The 23731-nt window shown below is 38.9% G+C and overlaps 1 protein-coding gene across 29 annotated transcripts in view; it reads right to left on the bottom strand.

The window, feature by feature from the left end:
• Positions 1-23731, bottom strand: part of Ank2 (ankyrin 2) — a 675290-nt gene that overhangs the window by 101542 nt on the left and 550017 nt on the right. For all 29 annotated transcript variants that reach the window (XM_029563867.1, XM_017798338.2, XM_029563883.1 and 26 more), the window contains 4 exons: positions 18824-19021; positions 15979-16077; positions 15399-15497; positions 11617-11814 (listed from right to left, as the gene is read on the bottom strand). In XM_029563867.1, coding sequence (XP_029419727.1) covers positions 11617-11814; positions 15399-15497; positions 15979-16077; positions 18824-19021 — 594 coding nt within the window. The remainder of the gene's footprint in view (positions 1-11616; positions 11815-15398; positions 15498-15978; positions 16078-18823; positions 19022-23731) is intronic.

Below are 23731 nucleotides of genomic sequence, written 5' to 3'. Positions count from 1 at the left end.
ATGCATCTAGATGACCCCATGTACCACCATAAACATTCAAATTTTATAAAAATGTTTATCATATGAGTATCTAATAATTATTGCATTGATTTGAATACACAGTTAAACTATAGTTAAGAATTAATTTTTAAAAATACCAAGAAACGGAGAAGGGAGAGTGGTTTAATAAAGCCACACTCAGGAGCTTCACTATACACAACTAGCATCCATCACACAAAATTGAGATTTAAGAGTATCATATAAAATTTGCTGGGCTTAGCTGTGCACACCTTTAATCCCCGCACTTGTGAGGCCAAGGCAGGCGGATCTCTGTGAGGTCAAGGCCAGCCTGGTCTACATAACAAGTTCCAGGCAAGCTGGGGCTACAGGGAGACCCTGTGTCTAAAAGAACAACAACAACAAAAAGAATATCATATAAAATTTATCATGTAATTTTGAGTATTTTTCTTATACCAGGAAGTTCTCACTTAGACATGGAACATGAACAAAGTTCCTGTTTCTGCAGCATCTGTACTCTAGCTTAGAGTATACCCACACCATGTATTTCTGTCCTCCAACTACTGCTCTAACATCTATATTCATCCTCTTCTAGTATGTCAGGGGGATACTGGTGATTGAGTCTAGGGTCTCATGCATATCACACAAATGCTTTACCATTGAGTCACACTCCCAGCATTCTTCTTACTGTCATTTTAAGTCAAGGTTTCAGTAAGTTGTCCAGACTAGGTCTGGAACCACTTTATAGCCTAGGAAAGCTTTGAGCTTATGATACTCCTGCCTAAGCCTCTTAGTAGCTGGGAATACAGGCCTTGTGCCATCAAACCTGGTAATTTTGGAATTGAAAATAGTGGTAGCTACATTACTCAAAGGCAGCGGGCTTCCCAGTTAAAACTGGCCAGCACTGCTGACCATGGCTGGAAGGCTTATCCTCCTGCATTAGCATTGAGGCTGAGATAACTAAGTCATGCTCTTCCAACTCATGACTCCCCACATAGTGCTACTTGTAGAAATCAGCAAATGCTCTGACCCTTGAAAACATAACCTACAACTACAGAAAAAGCAGTCAATGACTTTGGAAGGGGCCTTTTACTTGAAGGTCTGGTATTCTTTAATCCTTAAGATAGCTGAGCTCTGCTTTGAGTTTCATAAAACTTCAGCCTGAGATAAAAATGATCTTTTTTTTCATTAACATTCTGTCAGTTCTAAACTAGTATTATTTAATCCTAAAGTATAAAATATCTGAATATTAAGAAAAAGCAGAGGATTCTTAAAATCTGAATGTTAGAAAAGAGGAGATTCTTCCTCGGATATTGATTTTATCCATCCTAAAACAACAAACATTATTTATCTTTAAAGAGGCAACTTGTTTAGATGGGGAGCTTCTTAGAGAGGTGGTAGAATGCAGTGATATGCAGGGGAAAAGTGGAACCTTAGACTAAGAAGGATGAAATGGGGTAGGGAATGAGAGGACAGGGCAGAGGAGGGAACATAGGGATAAGTGACAGTAAAGGCCTTTAGAAAAAAATCATATGGAAACCAACCACTACAGAGCTTCTTAAAGTATATACATATGCAACATGAAAAGAAATTAAAAGGAGGCATTCTATAACAAGGGGATATTGCCCTTTCTAGACATCATAGGCTAATGGAAAAACAAAACAAAACCCAATGCCAGGAATGACCATGGGTCCCATAGACCCTCAGACAATACTGGCCATTTCTTCTGCACTTGGTTACCTACCAGAACTAGATGGTAAGACCCTATTGCTGAAGACAACACATAAATGAGCTGCAGAACAATCAAGGAGAAATCAAGCTGTTGTTAACTTCAGAAACTCATCTGTACTGGCTAGTGTTCATGGTGCTAGAAGGTACTACACATGCTACCAAAAGGAAAAAATAATGATCAACATTACTGGTGTGAATCCTGTGAACTACAACAACTGGCCTGGGAAGATATGCCCACTGGTCCAATAGTGGCACAAATATTATGGGTGTAACCAACTGCTCTTTAAGTGGATTAATCTAATTGCTTCCTGGGATGGAGCCCATATTTGATACTGATATCAGGCTTAGGAACCTGAGGCTAGACAGGTCACACGACAACAAAAAATCCTAACATGAGTTTTCTACTAAATAGGTAGCATATTAAACCGACTCTTAATGACTTACTGTTATACTTGCTATACTCATAGATTAATGCATCTCTCAACTCTCACCATAGGAGTTTCCTTATGCAACAGATGGTGATTAACAAAGAAACCAACTACTGGCCAATGTGCAGAGAACAAGAGACTATAGAGTGTTTATCCCTGAATAGGACATCTACATCAAACCTCTGCCTCCCAAGGCTCAGGAATCATTGCAGAAGAGGGAGCAGAAAGATTGTAAGAGCCAGAAGTGGTGGGTGACCACAAGGAAAAAGAATTTTCCAGACAACAATGAACTCACAGAGATGGTGACAGCATACACAAGTCCCATGCAAGCTCAAATTAGAAAGATATCCTAGCATAGACATGAGGGAATAGGTAAGAAGCCCCAACCCCACCTAAGGAAATCGTGGCAACAGATGTCTGCTGGGAGGGGCAGAGATAGTCTCTTTCAAGTGTGGAACTCTTGGTAGGTTAACCAGGCTCCAGTGGATGAATCTACACTGAAGGACATTTGGGGACACCAATTAGACTCTCTACATTAAATTGGGTGGAGGGTACTACGGGGAGATGAGGGTTATATTGTATGGAAACTGCAAAAACTCAATTAAAAATCATCGAAAAATAAAAATAAAGAGGTAGTTTATTCATCATGTTATTGGTCATTAAATGAAAGCCTGATCAGAGTGCTCACAAACATTTTCATGGTATGTAAAATAAAAGATGTGCCATTTTTTACTCAATTTACAGAGTGTATTTTCTATAACAAAAGATTAAGAACTAACAGATGCTATAGTTTGCTATACTCCATAGACTGTGCTATACTCTGCAGTTTGAAGTCATGATAAACTTGCATATCCAAGCACATCACATAAATTTTCCCAATATATCAGGAAAACAAATAATACTGAAGGGGTTCCTTTTAAAACAGTGAGATTTCCTATGGAAATGGATAGCAGGCCCCAATCGCAGTTGAAGGCTTATTGGCAGCTGATTACTGCTAGGTGAGGAAGAGCTGATCTTCTTAAAGATATCTTCTACATAGATCTTCTAGATAGGCTGACTAGACCTCAATGGATGAACTTGCAGTGAGGGACATCTGGGGACACTAACTTGACAGGCCTTAACACAAATGACAGAATGTATGAAATCCAGTGTGTGTGGGGGCCATGGGCAGGTGCAAATGGGGGAGGGGTATAAAGATGATTAAGATGTTCTGTATGAAATATTACAAAAATTAAATAAATAAATTAAAAAACAGATTTCTTAACATATATTGGTTGACATTACAACTGTTTTTCTTTTATTATATATGGGGATTGGACAAAGAAAATAGTCTCATTTCTGTTATAGTTCTTACTGAAAAATAATCATTTGGAGACTATGAAATTATTGATTTTAGTTGGTCTCAAATAGAAAAAGAATATGTACTTTTCCAAAGTAATGAGAACATTTATTATTGACTTGCTTCTTACCTGAGGTATTTTTGTGCTTGCATTGTCTTATTATAATACCAATCTTTAAACAAGATTACACTTTTGTTTGTGCTTCCTTGCTGCAGTGTATCACTGTGTAGCCCAAGCCTAAGCTGACCTCAAAGTCAAGATACTCCTGCCTCAGGCTCTCAAGACTCACAGGGGTGAGTTGCATTGCCCAATTACAGTTATACCTTTTTTATTTTTTATTTATTTTTTTGTCTTTTTGAGACAGGATCTCCCTGTAGCCCCAGCTGTCATGGAACTCACTATGTAGACCTGGCTGGCCTTGAACTCGCGGAGATTCACCTGTCTCTGCCTCCCAAGTGCTGGGACTACAGGCATGCGCCACCACGCCCGGCCTCCAGTTATACATTTTAAAGAGAGATTTTATGTATTACTTTATCATTCAGCTATATCTGAAAATATTCATAAAAGCTTTATTCTAGTGGCAAATATATCATGCCTTTGGAACATAGGACTCCGCCCAAATTTAATGCTAATATAATTATTGTAAAGGGAATTATCATTTTCTGGAAAAAAAAGAGTGTTGTTCTCCATTGCTGAGTGTGCAGCTCAGAAATGCTCCCTAAATATTTGTTGACTGGCTGCTTGAATTCTTTGAAAGTAATATGTTGAAAAGGATATCATCAAGGAGGGCACAGAAAACTGATTCTATTAATTTTTTTAATTAATTAATTTATTTAATTTATTTATTTTATGTGTATGTGTGTATTGCCTGCATGTAGGTAAGTCCACCCGTGTCATGCAATGTCCACAGAAGACAGAAGAGGCTGTCGGATCCCCTGGGACTGGAGTTACAGACAGCTGTTAGCTGCCATGTGGGTGCTGGGATTCGAACCCAGGTCTTCTGCAAGAACAGTCAGTGTTCTTAACTGCTGAGCCATCTCTCCAGCCCCTGATTCTATAATTTTTAAAATTTAAAATAACACCATCAGAGGATTTATATGATCTGTTTCAAAAACTGTTCAAAAATTTTAATCTTTGCATTATTGATCAGAGGCATCCTAGAGACCCTCAAAACAATATAAGCTATTGTCAGTACTCTTGGTTACCCACTAGAAACTGATTGTAAGACCCTATATGCTGAAGACCTCACAGTGATCACAGGACATGGAGAAATCAAGCTTCTTCCCTGCTGGTGAGCTTTCATAGTATCAGAAGTTGTTACGTGGACTTCTGGGGCAAAAAGTCAGCAATAGTTTTACCCAACTGTGAACTCTGTGAACAACAATTATGAATGGCATGCCCACAGGTGTAATAGTGGCATAGATGTTATGGAGATAGACAACTGCATTCTGAATGGAAATAAGGCCCATTCCACAAGAGGGAACCCATTCTTGGTACTTCAGATCTGGCCATGAACCCATGTTGGGGACCTCACAAGCCCCGGGGGTGAATCTACTATGATTATTCTGCTAAATGGGCATAGTATCAAGTTGTCCTCTAAATTCATAGATTTGTACTTTCAGACCTCATCAGGGAATTTCTTTGTCTAACTGACAATAGTTAATGCAGAAACTCATAATTGATCAAAGTGTAAAGAATGCCAATGGAATCCTTACAAATATGATCCTTACAAATAGGATCTCTATATAACACACCACCATCCCAAGGCTCAAAAGACTGTAAGAGCCAGAAGTTCTGGAGGACCAGAGTGAAACTGGGTATTCTGGACATACTAGGACCACTGAACTCATGAACTCACAGCAGCTGTGGTTGCCTGCACAAGATCAAGCCAGTCAAAGATCTACCATGGAGAAGGGAGGGGAATGAGCCCCACCCCTGCTGAGGAGTACAAGATAGTTGATGGTTTCTAGGAGAAGGAGAATTAGTTTTCCTTAACGGTGTATCTCCTGGTAGGTTGACCATACTTCAGCATATTATAGGGGCAGCATAAGTTAGGCTTGGAGGGTTATTCAAAAATATTTTATATATCTATTTATTTTTATCATTTTATGTGTATGAGTGCATTGCCTTCATGTAAGTGCATCCATGTGCCATGTAATGCACACAGAGATCAGACAAGGGTATCGGATCCCCTGGAGCTAGAGTTACAGACAATTGTTAGCCACGATGTCGGTGCTGGGAACTGAGCTCAGGTCTTCTGTAGGACCATCCAGTGTTCTTAACCACTGAGTCATCTCTTCAGCCCTTGGTGGATTTTTTTTTAAAAAAAGATCATGAAGTTAGGAGGGGCAGGGAGGTGAAAGGTGAATGTGGGAGAAATTAGAAGGAGGACTGCAAGATGAATATGGCCAAAACACATTGTATAAAATTCTCAAAGAATTAATAAAAATATATTTTAAAGAATTTTTAGCTACTCAAAATAATAATTGTTAAGTGAGTTTCTCTTCATGTTCAAATGAATATATGTTTTTAGTAGACGATAAACACTTGCATGCTGCCTTCATAATCTGATACTGAATGAAATAGTTTCTCCACCTGGGTAAATGTCCACTGGAATGTCATACTTTAAATGACCAGGAAATCCATGGCTCAGGCTTTCATGACTCTCTGGCTGATACTAAATTTCATCATTGGATTTTATGTTCATTCTTGTTAAAATGAAAGTTTTTAAATATTTTATTTACTATTTTTATTTTATGTATAGTATAGCCTACATGTGTGTAACCCACATCATGCAGTGCCCTCAGAGGTCAGAAGAGGGCACTGGATTGATTCCCCTGGAACTGGAGTTATGGACAGTTGTTAGCCACCATGTGGGTCCTGGGAACTGAACCCTGGGTCTCTGCAAGAGAAGCCAGTGCTCTTAACCACTGAGACACCTCTCTAGCCCCCAAATGCAAGTTGCCCCAAAGTTAAAGTGTTAGAAACTTAATACCCTAATTCTGTGAGTCTATGAGGGTGAAGCCCCCATGATGACACTGTGGCTTCATGAGAAGAAACACCTGATTTTGCTTACTTTCCTGGATATATGATGTCCTCCACCACATAATTATGAAGCCAGAAGACCCTCACCAGATGCCAGACAGGTGCTTGGTGCCATCCTGTTAGATTTCTCAGTGCTTGGATCCAAGAGCCAATTTAGACTCCTATTCTTTATAAAGTTCCCAATCTCAGGTATTTTGTAAATAGCAAGCGAAAATGCAGTAAAACATCATACTTTAAAAAGGCTCTGTGAGCACTTTTGATACAAAGAGAAACAAAGATGAAGGATGTGACACTGTGAGTAAAAAAGACTGGGGTGGGGGGTATGGATTTCTCAGTATGTCACAATTCTTTCTAAAGAATGCATGTTATATAAGCTCACAGAAAATGTTATTAAAACCAATTTATACTTGATCTTCTAAAAGTACTATCTATTTTATCAGTCACATGGAGAGAGAGAGAGAGAAAGAGAGAGAGAGAGAGAGAGAGCGCATAGTATTTCTGAATTTGTGGAAAATCCTAAGAAGCTTAATTTTTCACCTAACCTCAACTAGCAGGTACAAAAAGCACCAAGAGTCAAATGACAATTTAACTTATAGGCACAGACTCTAATTTCCAGTTTCTCAGCAGCTGATAAATTTTTAATAGGCATATTTGAATAATTTTGCCCTATAACCTGACTCTTATAAGGTCATCCACAAAGGCAATTCACTGGAAGAAGTAAAAATTATGGCAGGCTTTCTCTAAAAAGGCATTTTATAAGTGAGCTAGGCACAATCAGGCCTCAGTTTCCAGAGAAACAACACACTGCCACACGGCATTAGTCTCTGGCAGCAGCTTGGAGCTTGGTGAGAGCAGGCCTCCAACTCATGTGGCATCAGTGAGCTGGACCTTCATTTTCTGCCTTCTGCAATAGCAGGCCTTGGTCTCCTGCCTCAGTCTCAAGTCATGTCAGTGAGCTCATCACAATCAGGCCTTCATCTCCAGCAGCTTGGGTGAGGCTGGCAACATCAGGTATTCATCTTAGGCTTGGAGCTTGGTGGGAACAGGTTTCTGGCTGCAGTGGTCTTAGACAGCACCCTGCAACCAGGTCTGCTGTGCCTATAGGACTGCACCGCACAGCTGGAGCAGATTTTCTGCTCCAGTGGATCCAGGGAGCATCTGGGGACTGAACTCTCACCTTTGTTAAGGGCCACAAGCAAGGTAGGACCAAACCTCCAGCCCTGATGGTCTCAGAGATTAGTGCCAGGCATGAACACTGGGTCCAGTGTTCAGGGGTTTGGCTCCAGTGATCTCTTAAAGGCAGAGTGGGTGCAGGATTTAGGCTCTGGGGTTCCTGGGCTACTGCAGGGTTGGTAATCTATACGATTGTGGTCCTGGAGGTTGTTTTAGGCCTGTGGCATAGATTACAGGGCCCAGGTTGATGCATAAACTTTGGTGGGTCTGATATTAGGGTCTTGCCCTTAGTGAGTTCCCAGAGTTCCAACAGAAGATGACTGTGTAGTGGTCCTGTCTGGTTGTCTTGGGGCTCAGTATCTGACCTCATCAAGGATCATAATGGCACATAGCCAAGACAGGATTACGTCAGCAATTTCATTCCATAATCAACACCAGACCCAGAGGCTAAGCTTCATTTAAATATCCCTATAGAAAGAATCACAGGAAAACGGAGCATTCAAATCATTTTGGAGGAAGTGGAAGTCAAAACAGAAAGACAAATCCAATCAAATAAATGCACAAAACATGACAGAGAAAAACACAGCCACCACTTAAGATCCAGTCAACCAAGTCTTCCATAAGGGAATCAAAACTACAGAGAACTGAATCATCTGAAAGAGTATTCAGAGTTCTACTTTTTAAAAGAATTAATGACCATACAGAAGAATCAAACAAACAGATGCACAAATTAAGGAGATACAGCAAAGACCTTGACAAGACAATATCCAAAGTGAATGAGACGTCAATAAACTGAAGGCAAGAGACCAAAATATGGAGGAACAACTTGGCAAGGAGCTTGAAACATTGAAAATGAATCGAGCAGAGATTCTTGAAATGAAACAGATGATCAATCAAATAAAAACCACAATGATACTATTATTAATAGACAAGACCATACAGAAGAACAAATTTTAGGGATAAAAGATAAAAACCAGACAGTAAAACAAACAGACACTTACAAGGGAAAAACAAGTTAAGAAACATGAACAAAACTTTCAAGAATTCTGGGATACATTCAAGAAGCCAAACCTGAGAATTCATGGTATAAAAGAAGGAGCAGAGATAAGATCAAATGGAATAGACACATTATTTAACAATATTATAATAGAAAACTTCCCAAACCTAGCAAAATCAAACACAAGAAATATATAGAGCTCCAAACAGACATGACCAGAGGAGAAGCTTGCTACGGCACATCATAGTTAGGATGTCTAAAATACAAAGGGAAGAAATCACCTTAAAAGAAGCATGAGAAAAATACCAACTTTCAGAAATATGAGAATTACTCCAGACTTTTCATCAGCAACCGTAAAGGCCAGAAGAGAATGTAATGAAATATTTCAAAGTTTAAAAGTAACTGCAAGCCAAGAATGCTATACCCTGAAAAGTTATCTTTTAAAGTTGATGGAGAAATAAGGATGTTTCAAGAGAAACACAAATTAAGACAATTTATGATAGCACTGCAGAAAATATCTGTAATTATCAGGGAAATGCAAATTAAAACTACTTTGAGATATCATCTTACCCAAGTCAGAATGGCTGTTATTAAGAACTTAGACAACAAATGTTGGAGAGGTTGTGGAGAAAGAGGAACATTTATTCATGGAAATCAGTTTGAAGTTTCCTCAAAATTAAAAATAGAGCTGCCATATGACCCAACTATCTCACTCCTGGGAGTATACCCAGAGAACTCCATACCTTCCCACAGAGATATTTTCAATACCATGTCTATTGCTGCTCCTTTCACTATAAAAAGGAAATGGAACTAAAGAAGATGAAATCAAAGAAATTTCCAGAAAGATGGATGGACCTAGAACACATAATATTAAGTTGAGGTCCTCCAATCTCAGAAAGTAAAAAACTGAATGTTTTCCCTCGTATCCAGATCCTAGACTAAAATATATACATGTACATATATAAACAAATGCATGTGTAGGTATACTATAATTTTTAGGAGAAGAAAGAGTTTGCAAAGAAAAGGTGCATAGTTTTTGTCTTTGCTAATTCTCTAATAAAACTTTGAGGGGCTGGAGAGATGGCTTAGCAATTAAGAGCACTAGCTGCTCTTTCAGAGAACCTGGGTTCACTTTCCAGCACCCACATGGCAGCTAACAATCATCCATAACTCCAGTTCCAGGGTATTGGGTGCCCTTTTCTGACCTCCGTGGGCACTGCGTGACACAGGTGTACTTACGCACATGCAAGCAGTACACTCATACACATAAAATTTTAAAAAAAAATTGAAAATTTAGATTTTGCCCTGGTTCCAGCTTTCTACAGTCTGTCATAACTTCCCACCTATCACAAACTACAGACCTATTTGCCATGTCTATAAGAGACTGAAACACAAGCTCACACAAATCTGGATCTATTTTCTCAGTTCACTGCTGTCTGCTCTTCACTAGGGCTGCCCACAGTTCAGTGGCCCTTCAGGAATTCCACTACTTCTTTAGTTTTTGTACTTTTAAATTTTCTTTATGTCAAAACTAAGATACATACATACACATTGTCTTTTCTTTAATTTTTTAAAGATTTTATTTTTATTTTAAGTTTATGAGTGGTTTGTCCGCATGTAAGTGCACCATGTGTGCCATGCCTGAAGAGACCAGAAGAGGGCATCAAATAGCCTGGAAATGGAGTTACAGATAGTTGTTAGCCACCATGTGGTGCTGGGGACTGAACCTGGTTCCTGTGCAAGAGGTTCCTGTGCTCTTACACATTATCTTTTTAAAATTATACTTCATGCAAAATTTCTAGTAGTTTGCAGTATGTCTATATCACATATTGGTATGCATTATCTCAGACTATCTAGAAGCTAGGGTAAGAACAATGCAGCTCACCTTTTAGAAAACTGATGTAATAGTTTTCAATTCATTGGCTAATGTGATTATAAAATAGATAATGACTTTAATGAATTTAACATGGTGTCGAAGCATATATAAAATACTCAATAAATATTGGACCTTATTCTTTATTATGTGTATTAAATCCTCATTAAATACTACAAAAAAAGGTGGTTTTCTGATTATCGTCATAGCCACTACTTAAGGTAGGCTAAAGTTATTTTAAAGTTAAAATATGTATTTCACAAAGTTCCCTGCCCACAGCTCAGAGGTGACTCTGGTACTTGGCTTGGATGGATAGTCACGAATCTACTAGCTTAGATGCAGCAGCTGAAGCGAACACCAAAGTGAATTGACTCACTTTTTAACTCTGTCCCACAGTCCCTAAAAACTTTCTCTCTGCTATTTGTGATTAGAACCAGCAGAATCTAGGGCAGCATGATCTGATTGCTTAAAGTACAGTAATTTTAACTCCTGGACCTTGGGCTAGCCTCTTTAGATGCTCACACAGCATTGAGAAGTGAGACAGAGAACTACAGATAATGAAATTTCCTTGAGAGGAACAGTTAAGTTAAAAAATGCAGCTAGGCTCAGCAGTTAAGAAATCTGGTTATTCTTACAGAAGACCCAGGTTTGAATCCCAGCACCCACATGGCAGCTAACAACTGTCCGTAATTCCAGTCCCAGGGGATCCAACAACCTCTTCTGACCTCCTTGGGCATTGCACGACAGGGGTGCACTTACCTACATGCAAGCAATGCATACACATAAAATAAAAATAATGAATAAAATATTTTTTTAATTGCAGCTATACAGATAGAGAATTTCTGAAAGGGATTTACTTGCATCTCATGGTTTTAAAGTTCTCATAAGCTGACCCTCCTTCCTGTCTTTGGGGTTTATGGTACACCTCTGCTTCTTTAGCACACACCCCAGTTTTCCCAAGTTATCTTTGCCTAGTATCTATTTAAAATCCTGCAGTTGACTTGATGCAAGCCAGAGTCAAGAAGACAATACCTTGGTTGATGCATGGATATTGCCTCCTTTTTCCAGAAGCATGGTAACCATATCTGTGTGCCCTTCCTGTGAGGCCAGATGGAGTGGAGTGACCCCTTGCTTTGTCACAATGTTAGTCTCAGCTCCGTAGCTCAGGAGTGTGGAAGCGATCTGCATCTGATTCTTCTTGGCAGCAATGTGTAAAGGAGTATAGCCATTCTAAAACAGAAAGAAACAGAGATAAAATGTGAACACACACACATGCACGCACACGCACACATGCACACTACACAAAGAAAGAAAAAACATTTGGCAATTGCTCTAATATTATCTCTGAAGGAAATTTTTTTCTGAGGGAAAAAAGTATAATTAGCTAGAAAAATGAAATGAGTTGACAGGTAATCCGAACTAAACCATACCTAATCTTCACAATCAAAGTCAAAAGATATTCCATCTCAATTTAAGATAAGATAGATTTAGACACATCAATGCTGAAAATCTCCTTGTAATTGGGTTCTCTCCCAAGCAAGAACAGAAAGTAAAGCAGGCTCTTCTGCATGACAGTCCTTAAGTACCTGATGGTACATTTATAGAGATCTGCCTCTAGTCTTTTTTCTCTAGCATAAATCAAGTGCTGTGCAAGATTAAAAACAAAAAGGTGAATAGGATACGATTCCTGTTGTTAGGGGGCTATGTTAGAATGGAAAAGATATTACATAACACAAAGTCCTGCAGTGACTTTAAACCTTGGATCTCCCCTTCTGCACAGTCTGTGTCTCATAACATGAAGCTGACAGCTTTATGTGGGAGTTATACAGTCGACCAGAATAACTTATATATTGCTTTCAAGAGCAAAACATATAAACATCATTAAACTTAGTTGAAAGAAAAGGAAGCAAAGAACTGAATCACAAGAGGTGTCACTGTGGGACAAAATAGTTTTTCCTTTCCTTTTCTTTTTTCAGATTGGTAGAATTAACCATGAACACCACGTGGTAAAAAATAAAAATGAAATAAAGGAAGAAAGAAAGAAAAGAAAGGAGAGGGGAGGAAGGGACAGCAAGAAAGAGAGAGAGAGAGAGACAGGGAAGAGAGAATAGAGGACAGAGGCTTGGCTACGAATGTCGAGGTGCCGAAGGACAGGCCACATAGCCATCAAATGCTTCTTGGTATTCTTAGACATTTTTGAGGACATTTTATTTCCTTAAATCTAACTGCACAGCATATCAAAAGATAAAAAAACAGACGGGACAATTTAACTGTTTTTCGTGGGGCTATAGAGGCTGCTTAGCGGTGAAGAGCACTAGATGCTCTTGCAGCCAGGTTTATTCTGAGCACCCACATGACAACCCACAACTGTCTGCAACTCCAGTTGCTGAGGATCTGACACCCTCTTCTGGCCTCCATGGGAGTGCACACATGTGGTATATATACATACATATAACCAAACACTCATATACATAAAATAATTAAAATTAAGAGTCCAGCATGAAGGCACACACCTTTAACGCCAGCACTAAAGAGGCAGAGGCAGGTGGATTTCTGTAAGATCAAGGCCATAGATCATGGTCTACGTAGCTGAGTTCCAGGCCACCTGTGACTACAGAGAGACCCTGTCTCAAAAAAAAATTAACTAATTTTTTACTTTAAAAAATATTTTAAATTGTCTTTTTGTACCATTGTCAAATCTTGAGGTTTGGAACCCCTACATTTTCTATATTATTGCCATTTCTCCAAGAAAAAAAAATGACCATCTTTCATTTCTAAAAATTTATTTTTATTTTAATTTTATGTGTATGTGTGTATCACACCTGTGTCATGCAATGCCTGTGGAGGACTGAAGAGGCTGTTAGATCCCCCGGAACTGGAGTTACAGACAGTTGTTAGCTGCCATGTGGGTGCTGGGATTTTGACCTGGGTCTTCTGCAAGAACAACCAGTGTTCTTATCTGCTGAGCCATCTCTCCAGCCTCAATTTATTATTACTATTATTATTATTATTATTAATTTTATGTGTATGAGTGCTATGCCTGTATGTATGAAAGTGCACTCATGTCATGCAATGCCTGCAGAGGACAGAGAGGCTGTCAGATCCCCTGGAACTGGAGTTATGGAGAGTTGTTAGCTGCCATGTGGGCATCTTTCATTTTTATAAACATGATTTCTCTCTAAATTGCTAAAAGAAACCCAGTGAAAATCTTTTCTGGGCTTGACCATGGGCCTTAGTTATCCAGCTGCTTGTGAGCAATGCACTGGATCATGGGCTCTATGAACCAGGGTAATTTCTGTGGCCAAACATGCAATCAGGCTTGTCCTTCTGGCTACAGGTTGCTTCTTCATTCCCAACTTTTCTCATTTCTGCAGCACAGGCCCTACCAAGGTCACATAATATATAAAGACATTGATTAATGAGACTTACATGGAGAAAATACAGAGATGCTTTGCAAATAGCAACCACCAGACAACACACTGACTATGGTGTTGATTTGGGCAATGGAAAAGTTCTGACTGCCAAGTAGCTACTCAGCCTTCAAGATGTAAAGAGCCTTCTGTCCCACAAAGAGTCAAAAAAACTGAACTATGTAACTTAAACTCCCTTCACACCCTCATTCCACCTACAACAAAGATTAAGACAAAGTTTTGTATTATAGTAGAAAGAAACAAAGTTGTTCCAGAAGTCAAGAGATAATGTGTTAAGGAAGAGAAAACTGTACTCAATAGAGACATGTGTAGATGTACATGCATGTATACCAAGTTATAGATATTTATGCTTCATATTTAATGCATATATATAATATATAGCATTAAGTTTATAAAGTGTCCCATTTTGCTACATATAAATAACATATAATAAATAAATATGTGAGCACATATGTACATAGTTATATAGTGGAAGTGGAATAAATCTCTCTCCACTGCTTTGAAACACAATGGAGGGAGTAGTTAAGAACATCTGCTCTACTGCCAGTCTGCCTGAGGCCATATCCTGGCTGTTACTACTCATAGAACTGTGGGTAAAGCAGCCTATTCAAAACTCACTTTATCATCTATAGTGATCACTATCAATTACCGGCCTCAGGATTATTATAAGGCTAAATGAGCACTTAAATATTAACTGCTCAGAACAGTGTTTGGTGCATAAATGCTAGTTGTTTCATTATTTCATCTAACATAGTATGACTATTTTCCCATCATAACAAAAGTGTTTTAAGTAGGATTTCAAATATGTTTGCTAAGTGAGTGAGTGAGAAGATGTGACATTGCCATATATTTTCAACATAACATATATACAAACAGCAAATAACTAAGATGATAGAAAATGCTCTGTCCAGAGGTACTAGAGGTAGGAGTATGCTTGGACATAGATGATAGACATATACCAAGAAGGCATTAACAGTCTAGAGATTCACTTAAAGGATCTACAGCACAGATAACACAGACGAACACTTCAAAAGACAAACAAGTCTTTCATATTGAAAAGTTTGATGTCAGCAGAACCAAGAGTATGAAAGGATATGATTTATGGGAAAGAAGGAAAAACCTATAATGCCTCCATTCAGATATCAGTATCTAAAATATTGAATATTGGTAATAAGATTAATTTTCGCTAGCTGATATGCACGCCCAATCAATAACTGTTGACTAAGATCTTTAAAAGATTTTGGAGAAGCAACTGGTAGAAACCGAAAAAAAAGATGTCATTATCAAAATATACTATTATTATAATTCAGTGTACATATTTACAAAGCAGTTTCAGATCATGGTTACATGGTATGACTGTGACTGTAGTCCTGTAGTCCTCACCTTGGCAGTGGCGTGTGGGGAAGCACCCTTCTCCAGAAGTAGCATCGCCACCTTCTGGTTGTCATAATGAGCAGCAACATGGAGGGGGGTAAGGCCGTTCTGTAAAGGTTGTGTTTAAATTTCATCATTAGTACATAAGTGTTAGCTGTTCTGAAGTTACCCAGAAGGCATGGACGCTGACATAAGTTAAGCATGTGTTAACTAATTAACATAGTCAGTGAAAAGAATAAAAATAAATACAAGATAATCTTCATACTAGAAACATAACTAAAATTGAAAATGCTTGATCTTATAAATAGGAAAGGATAGCTTTCTGGTGACAACAAATAAAAGTCTAAAATGCTATGTAGGAAGTACTGTATTGACATCACAGGGATTCTTAATACAGAGAGTTGTGTGCCCCTCAGGATAAGAACATATATTTAAGGCACAGAAAAATAATGCTTTTTGAATTGGTGTACAGAGAAGATCACTTCCCCAACATCTATTTGAAAAGTTCAATCAGATATACTCATTTTCATTTCTGATGAGTGAAAAAATACACACCTAACATGACAAGTTATATAATGAAAACATTTACCTTCCCTGCAGAATCTGCGGCAGCACGGCGTTGCAAGAGAAGTTTTGCCACATCCAGGCTTCCATACTTGGCTGCTACATGCAGGGGAGTAAAACCCTTCTAAAATGCAACAAAAAAAAAGTGTAAAAATTAGTATTTATTTTCCTAACTCCTAACAAGACCTTAGTTAATATGCTAAGCAAACATTGCTGATTCTCCTTTTTTGAAAAACTGGTGGCATAAACTTCATTATAAATAAGCACAATGATAAATCATGAAAATTAATTCAAATGTTTGACCTGATGGAGTAAACGAAAGAAATTTTATTTTGCAATTTTAAGCACATGCTGATTTGACTTTTATAACATCCACTAGTATCAGTAAACTGGTTCTGATTTGTGAATGAAAAAAAAAAGCCTATCTTCTGTCTTGCCTCTAAAATTAATGTGACTGAGACAACAGCTGCCTTCTATTTCTTTGTTTTTGTATAGTCTTTTTTGAGACAGGATCTCCCTGTAGCCCCAGCTGGCCTGGAACTCACTAGGTAGACCAGGCTGGCCTTGAACTCACAGAGATCGGTCTGCCTCTGCCTCCTGAGTGCTGGGATCAAAGGCATGTGCCATCACACCCAACTTGCCTTCTATTTCTTACTCCCTTTTCTTAACTCCTTAATTCCAAATTTCTTTATTTAAATTTTAGGATATTTGGGAGGTCGTGTTTAAAGAGAATAATTATGATTCAGCTGACTTATATTTTTCTCTTAAAATGGCCAGATGAATGATCTACAGAATTAAAAAAAATATTAAAAAGTTTTTCACATCCTTTTTTTCCCAAGGAACCCACACTGTCCAAATGATCAGTTCCTCTAATAAAATTCATACTTCTTCTGGCCTGCTGCTTGAATGACTAAGACCAGACTTAAACACATTGAAGCTTTAACAATGTGCTTTTAAAAGATGTCTTTCCTACACCTTTATATATACAAATTCAGTGTCTTGTGTACCTAACCAATAGTCACACTCCCATTAGAAGTGTGCTGTAAATACAGATGAGATTTTGGACTGAAATATCAAGGTGGCACAGTTCCTGCTCCCTGACTTCAAATCCATTATCCTGGTCAGACACTTTAGAGCCACATGCTTTTCTGGAACAACAACAGAAGTGGGAGAATTTTAACAAGGACCAGGGCCCAGAAAACAAACCCAATAAGCATCCCTGCCCTAGGTGTCTTTGAGCCCCCATCACAAACACTGAAGGTCTCCCAAATGCCAATATTTACCAATTTTTTAAACTTAAGATGCCATTTTTCTATTTCTTTTTTTAAAAGAACATTTGGTCCTAATACGTTCTTGGGAAAGGCTGAATCCTCTGGCTTTTTCCAAGCGTGGGACAAATGCAGGAAATATTTCCTTCTGGCATTCATCCACAGGAGCCGGCATGCTGTTGAAGCTCTGTTTCCTGTGCTCCATGCGCACAAGGATGGGATGGTATTCACTTGGGATTAAATTGATTCCTTTAACACAAATCACATAGGCAGGAATTCCAAAAAATAAACTTATCTTTACAGTCCTGCTGAAGTTGTGATCTGACTCCTTTATAAATTTGGAAACTTTTACTAGAAAAAAACTACATAGAATTTTCAATGTAGAATGACAGGGGCTGGGTTAGGAAGTATTTCTTGAGTTACACATCACCTCCTTTCCACGTGAAGCTCATCAGGACTCTAAGTCTCTTTGGTATTTATAAACACGTAAACAGTTACTGACTGAGTCAGCCATCATTCAAATCAAGTTTTAAAGTGCTCTGCTTAACAACTGCTTCTATATTATCATCTTACTACACTATGGTATTAGTTATTTTTTAAAATCTTTGAAAGACAAGGGACTATTTTCTATTCATCTGTTAAGACAGTTGCCAAGTCTCTCCAGTTATTATTACTGTAGGTTTGTTGCTTAGCATTTAAGTCCTTTTTCTTTAATAAAATTTTAAATCCTTTCATCTCTCCAGATGACAGATTTAAAATATTTTGAATATTTATCGATTTCTGTGCCAGAATGCTTTTGACAGCCATGGGTGAGAAGGCTTGTGCTGACATTGGTTGGGGAGCTGGTCCCACTTCTGGGCTCAGTGGCTACTGTACTGTACTGGTTCGTTCTTGTGAATTTCCTTCTCCCCAGACATAGTATTTATTCCTATTTATTGCAAGTGAGCTGAAGTGGCTTTTTTTATTCACTTGAACTGTTGTTGCATGTGTGGAAACTATTTTTTCCTGTGAGCAGCTCACTTGTTCTAGACTTTTACTTAACTCTTTTTTTTCTGCTCTTCTGTGCTGGCTCAATCTAATTTATCCCAGTCAGCTGAGTATGTTCATGCTTTACACAATTTCAAATGGAATATATCTAAGAGGAGGAAAAAAATGTCCTGCATGACCATAAAGCTTTGAGCATAAGCAAAACTCTGGCTGGTGTATATTCTTTGTTGGTGCCAGTATGTCTCATTAAGTGTTAATCTGTACTCTGTTTAGTGATACCACTTCAATATATTTGGGAATCCTGTTTTATTTTATTTTTTTCTTGAGAATATACTGAAGAATTTATAGCAAAAAGGGAAGAAAAACAAACCTTTCCTTTTGATAATTAAATCATGATAATTACATTTATTCCATAAACAGTCACATAAATTAGAAGATTGGAATGCAGAACTCTGAAGCTCTTATATAAAATTTCACAATCTCCACCATTCAGAAAATAAATCTAAAACACTAAGTGAAAGAAACAAGTCAGGGCCTAACACATTTTTCCTTTCCTGATATTCTTCTGCAGTTCATTAAGGACTTGACTTGGAGATCTCAAGACCCTCCTCTTACCTTGGTGGCTAAGGAGTGTGCTGCTCCTGCTTCCAGGAGCACCGAGGCCACGTCTACCTGGCCCTCCCGTGCAGAGATGTGCAGTGGTGTGTACCCATTTGTGGTGGCCGCATCGGGATGAGCCATATGCTGTAGAAGCAACTGGACAATTTCTGTCTTACCCAGGCGGGAGGCAATGTGTAAAGGTGTCTGTTCCTCCTACAACTCAAGTTAAGTGAAAAGTTAGTTCCAGGCAAACCAAACTTTATTATTAATGTGTTTTTCTCATACATTTCATGATGCCTTCTTGGAATCTCTAGAAATTTCTACTCAAAAGGAAATCATTACTACTGGGATCATTTGTATTTCTCTATAGAAGTGATTTATTTGGTCACAAAATATCCTTTACATTTTTAAATTGTTTGTATGTCCACAAACTTGGTCTTTGTTTTCTGGACACCCAAAAATATTTCTCAACTCATGAAGGTTACAGCCCTCACTTATGCTTAGATGCAAACTCATGGTTTTGAAGGAGAAAGGAATTGAGTAAAGAAATCCAAAGTCTTACATTCACCTCCAAACACTTTCATTGAGAAGCATGATTTATTCTGAGGGTTGTACAAAGGGAGAAAGACCCTGGGAAGCTGGAAGATGCTGTTCCTACTCTACTCAGAGGATACGAGCGCTGGCCATGTTTCCTTCAAAGAAGAACTGTGAAGAAAGATGACATGGTAATCTGATTTTTAAAAGATGCTATTCCAGGCAGTGTTGCAGATGGGCCTGGACTTACATCCAGGACTTCAAAGATGAAATGGAAATCTGGGAGGAAGAAAAACGAATGAACTATCTGCCAAGTGTTTTTATTCTAAAAACAGAGGATATAGCTGTGTATAAGGAATAGGAAGACATCATTGCCAACACTCAGGAAATCTCCTGGCTGTAATTTTTAGTCATGAATACTGTTTTCAGGGATAAGGGAACCAGGATAAACCACTGTCTCTTGTAAAAACAAAATTGTGTATAACCTTAGTAATAAAAAAGGGTATATCTTTATAATCTGTCCTAGAAAAAGTCATAATAAAAGCAGGAAAGTAAAGTCTGGACAACCTTTCAAAGCTGAGGGTGCATGGAGAAAAGATATAATAGATCTGTTAAAATAAATACAGTACTTTAAAGTTAATTTTTGAAAAATATAGGAAGAAGTGAAACAATTATCACATAAATTTCAAGCTGAAAGAAGTAGTAATAATACAATTATTTTAATGATAAATTAGATTTGCAACTTATAAATTTCTTTCATGTATGATGAATACATGACTTTTCCTTATGATAGACCCAAAACGAAAGCACAAAGTATATTTTCAGAATTTTCCAGATTAAGAGAATAAAAAATGTAGTGAGGTCTCAGACTGTCCAAGTTCTGTACACTCTTAAAACATGCACTAAAGAGAGACATAGTAAGGTGGCCGTGAAAAAAACTATAAGGACAAGATGGCTTTAAATAGAAATGAAGAAAACAGATATTTATAAAAATAAGTGGTTAGCAAAACAATCACCAGAAATTTGAAAGAGCTACTGTGAATATCTGCTGTTTGTGGTACCTCTTCTCAGACCTCTGCCAGCAGAACTTGACAGATGTGGGTATGGAAAGCAACACCCTGAGAGGGAGGGGGCACAGGAGGAGGTGGAAGGGGAGAGGGAGGAGTGAAAATCATGTAAATATAGTACTCGTATGTGAAAAAAAAAAGAAATTCTCAAAAAACTTTTAAAATACAAAAGTATGGGAGATGTGAAATAGATCACAGCTCTCTGACTTCCTTCAAGACACATCCCTGTCAGTGGGCTGTATGCAGGAGGAATTGTTGTCTCTTAGAAAAGCCAGTTAGGAGAAAAACATGGGGCCACAGGAGAACTTTTTTTTACCCTAACTCTCTGATCACAGTCAAATCCAAAAAATATTGAATTTTAGGACCCTAAACCACCCTACAACAAAACAAGGCTGCTGTGGACATAAAATAATTTGTGCTAAAAATGTTTTATAGGTTACATACTACTAAACAAATGTTAATAAAACCATGAAGCTTCAGGGAAACATTAAAGGACTGAATGAAAATAAAAAGTTCAAGGTCTCAATGCACCTGAAAACATAACATGTGAAAAGGAATAGCCTAGCTCCTTTTTGCTCAAAGTGCAAACCTGGGATGGAGACCACTGGCATCATCTGAGCGTTTTCTGGAATTGGAGAATTGTCCCAATCTGCAATCAAGAGGATGCCCAGGTGGATGTTACACACATCAACATTTGGAGAGCACAGGTTCAAGAAGCCTGGTGTTCTTTATATTCATAACAGAGCATAATATAGAGAAGGATTTCAGTTGTGTCTGAGGATATAAAGTGATAAAGCTGAAAATAAGAAATGGCAATATATGACATTTTTGAATTTGATGGAATAAAGAAATAGATGGCTATTTATGTAGAAGAGTAAATGTGATTACAAAGTAGGCCAAAAGAAGAAAAGAATGAAAGAAAGAAAAAAAGAAAAAAAGAATTGATGGAACTCCATGTTAAATAAATAAATAGAAGATGAAAAAATATTCCAAAAGGAATAGTCTACAGCCATCATATAAGTGAGGAATTCTAGAGAGTATTCAAGAAAGAAAGCCCTACCAGAAGCCATATGGCTGTTAAAAGAAAATCCCAGTGCCAGGGGTGTGTTGCCCCCATGAGATGTTGGCCAGAGGGGCCCTAGAGGTCCCCAAAACAATAAAGGCCATTGCTAATAATGTTGGTTGTACACCAGAAGTGGATGGTAAAACCCTATTGCTGAAGACACCTCATGATGTGAGTTCAGGAGAGGGAGAAATCAAGCTTGGACTAAGCTGGAAACTCCCTGCCACTGGATGGTGGCTTTCATAGTGCCAGAAGGCAATATGCAGATGGCTGGGGGAGAACTATCCCCTATAATTCTGCTCAACTATGGACCCCATGTGCTGCATTATCAACATACCAAACAAGATGTTCCAGCTGGTGCAACAGTGACACGTCAAGTGTATGTACAACCAGCAAATTTTTGATTGGATATAATTCCCACTACGAAAGGTGGAACACACATCTGGTACTGTAGACCAGGCCAATGCCCTGTGGCAGGGGAGGATACAGGCCCCAGAGGGGAAGCCACTGCAATTGTTTAGTGAGATGGATGTAATGCACCTGCTAAAGTACCATCCAAGCATCTGTGTTTATGCCCATAGGTTAAGTTACTATAGCAGCCACTGTTTGGATGTTCTTGCTTTTGCCATTTGTGTTTTTATAGTGGATGGAATTCCACTGAAATGGGCCAACAGCCAATGGAAAACAGATGATGCAGAGACCTGAAAGTTCACTGGCTTGCCACATTGGGAGAAGATTATCCCATACCTATCACTCCCTCCAAGGCTCAGGGACATTTTCGGAAGGGGTTGGCAGAAAGAATTTAAGAGTTGGAGGAAGGGTGGAGTGTTAACTGGACGTGTCCTCCAACCACTATGTGGGCAAGCTATAGTCATACCCCCTTCTCATGTTCATCAAGGAGTTGAGCAGAGTCAGTTACCCCTCCCACCCAATCAGTCTACCTTAGCTCCATGTTGGGGAGTAGTTAAGGATATATATAAGCCAAGAACTCCATGAAGCACCTCTTTTGCCATTTTGTGCAGCTGTCGGGAAATTACAGGATCTATATTTGAGTGTGGACTTTCCAGTGCAGCAGTAAATGGGGGGGGATGCCCACTCTTCTGTAAGTAAACCCCCACCCTATGCTCTATTAGCAAGCCCAATAAACTCATTTGGATTTTCCAAAAGAACAGAAGAAAGGAAAAAAAAAAAAGACCAATAATGCTGTTCCTTCTTCCTCAATGCTCTTCTTCTGCCCTCACCCCACCCACCCCTGGCCAACACTACCCACCCTTTATGTCCCAGCCAAGAGTAGTCTCTGTGCCTCCAACATGAAGTTTCCCTGCTTACTTTCTCCTGCTGTTTGTTCTTTCTTATTACTATATGAAATAAAAGGACTGTGTCTCCTAGTTAAGCTTCAGCTGTCAACACAACTCAGCGTAATTTGAAGAACTCTCAATTGGAGGATTGCCTCAATCGGATTGGCCTCTGGGCATGTCTGTGGAGCATTTTCTTTTATTGTTGATAGATGTAGAAGAGCCCAGCCCACTGTGGGTGATGCTACCCCTGGACAGGTGGTCCTGGGTTGTACAAGGAAACTGACTAAGCTTGAGCCAGAAGGAGTTATAACAGTAAACAGCATTCTGCCACACTCTCTTCAGTTCCTGCCTCCAAGTTCTTTCCATAAGTTACTATCCTGACTTCCCTCAATGATGAACTGTGCCCTAGAAGTATAAGATGAAATAAACCCCTCTTTTCCCCCAAGCTGCTTTTGGCCATGGTGTTCATTATAGCAACAGAAAAACAAACTAGAACAGTGTGTGACTATAAAAATGAGTTAAATAACCTCCCTCTGCTTCCCTGGGCCTGCACGACCTGCAGGCCTCTCTCCAGGGTAAGTCGATAGCACCCTCCATGCCTTGACTCCCTCAGCTTCATTCACCCTCCCATCTCCCCCGGCCTGTCTCTCCTCCTAGCCTGGGTTCTGTCCCATTCCTTGTCTTGGTGCCCCAGACATGGAGGAACCACCACTCTTCCTGATCCTTTGCATTCAGACCAACCTAGTTCCTTCTGGGGACCCCAGGAGCCCTCTGGTCCTGGCCCAGCCCTCACCTCCCTTTGCTTCCCTAGGCCTGCACAACCCACAGGCCTCTCTCTAGGGTTCTGGAAGCAATACAAAGAGCTGAAGAAAGGAATGACCCAAGGGGTGGCAGAAAGAAATTCAATGAAGGTATAACTGTGGAAAAGTACAGCTATATCAAGAATGTAAACAGAAATAAA

This window comes from Nannospalax galili, unplaced genomic scaffold (assembly GCF_000622305.1).
Source record: "Nannospalax galili isolate Female #2095 unplaced genomic scaffold, S.galili_v1.0 scaffold216, whole genome shotgun sequence".
Taxonomy (NCBI): Eukaryota; Metazoa; Chordata; class Mammalia; order Rodentia; family Spalacidae; genus Nannospalax; species Nannospalax galili.
The sequence above is the reverse complement of the archived record's forward strand: the minus strand, read 5'-3'. Positions and strand labels throughout refer to the sequence as shown.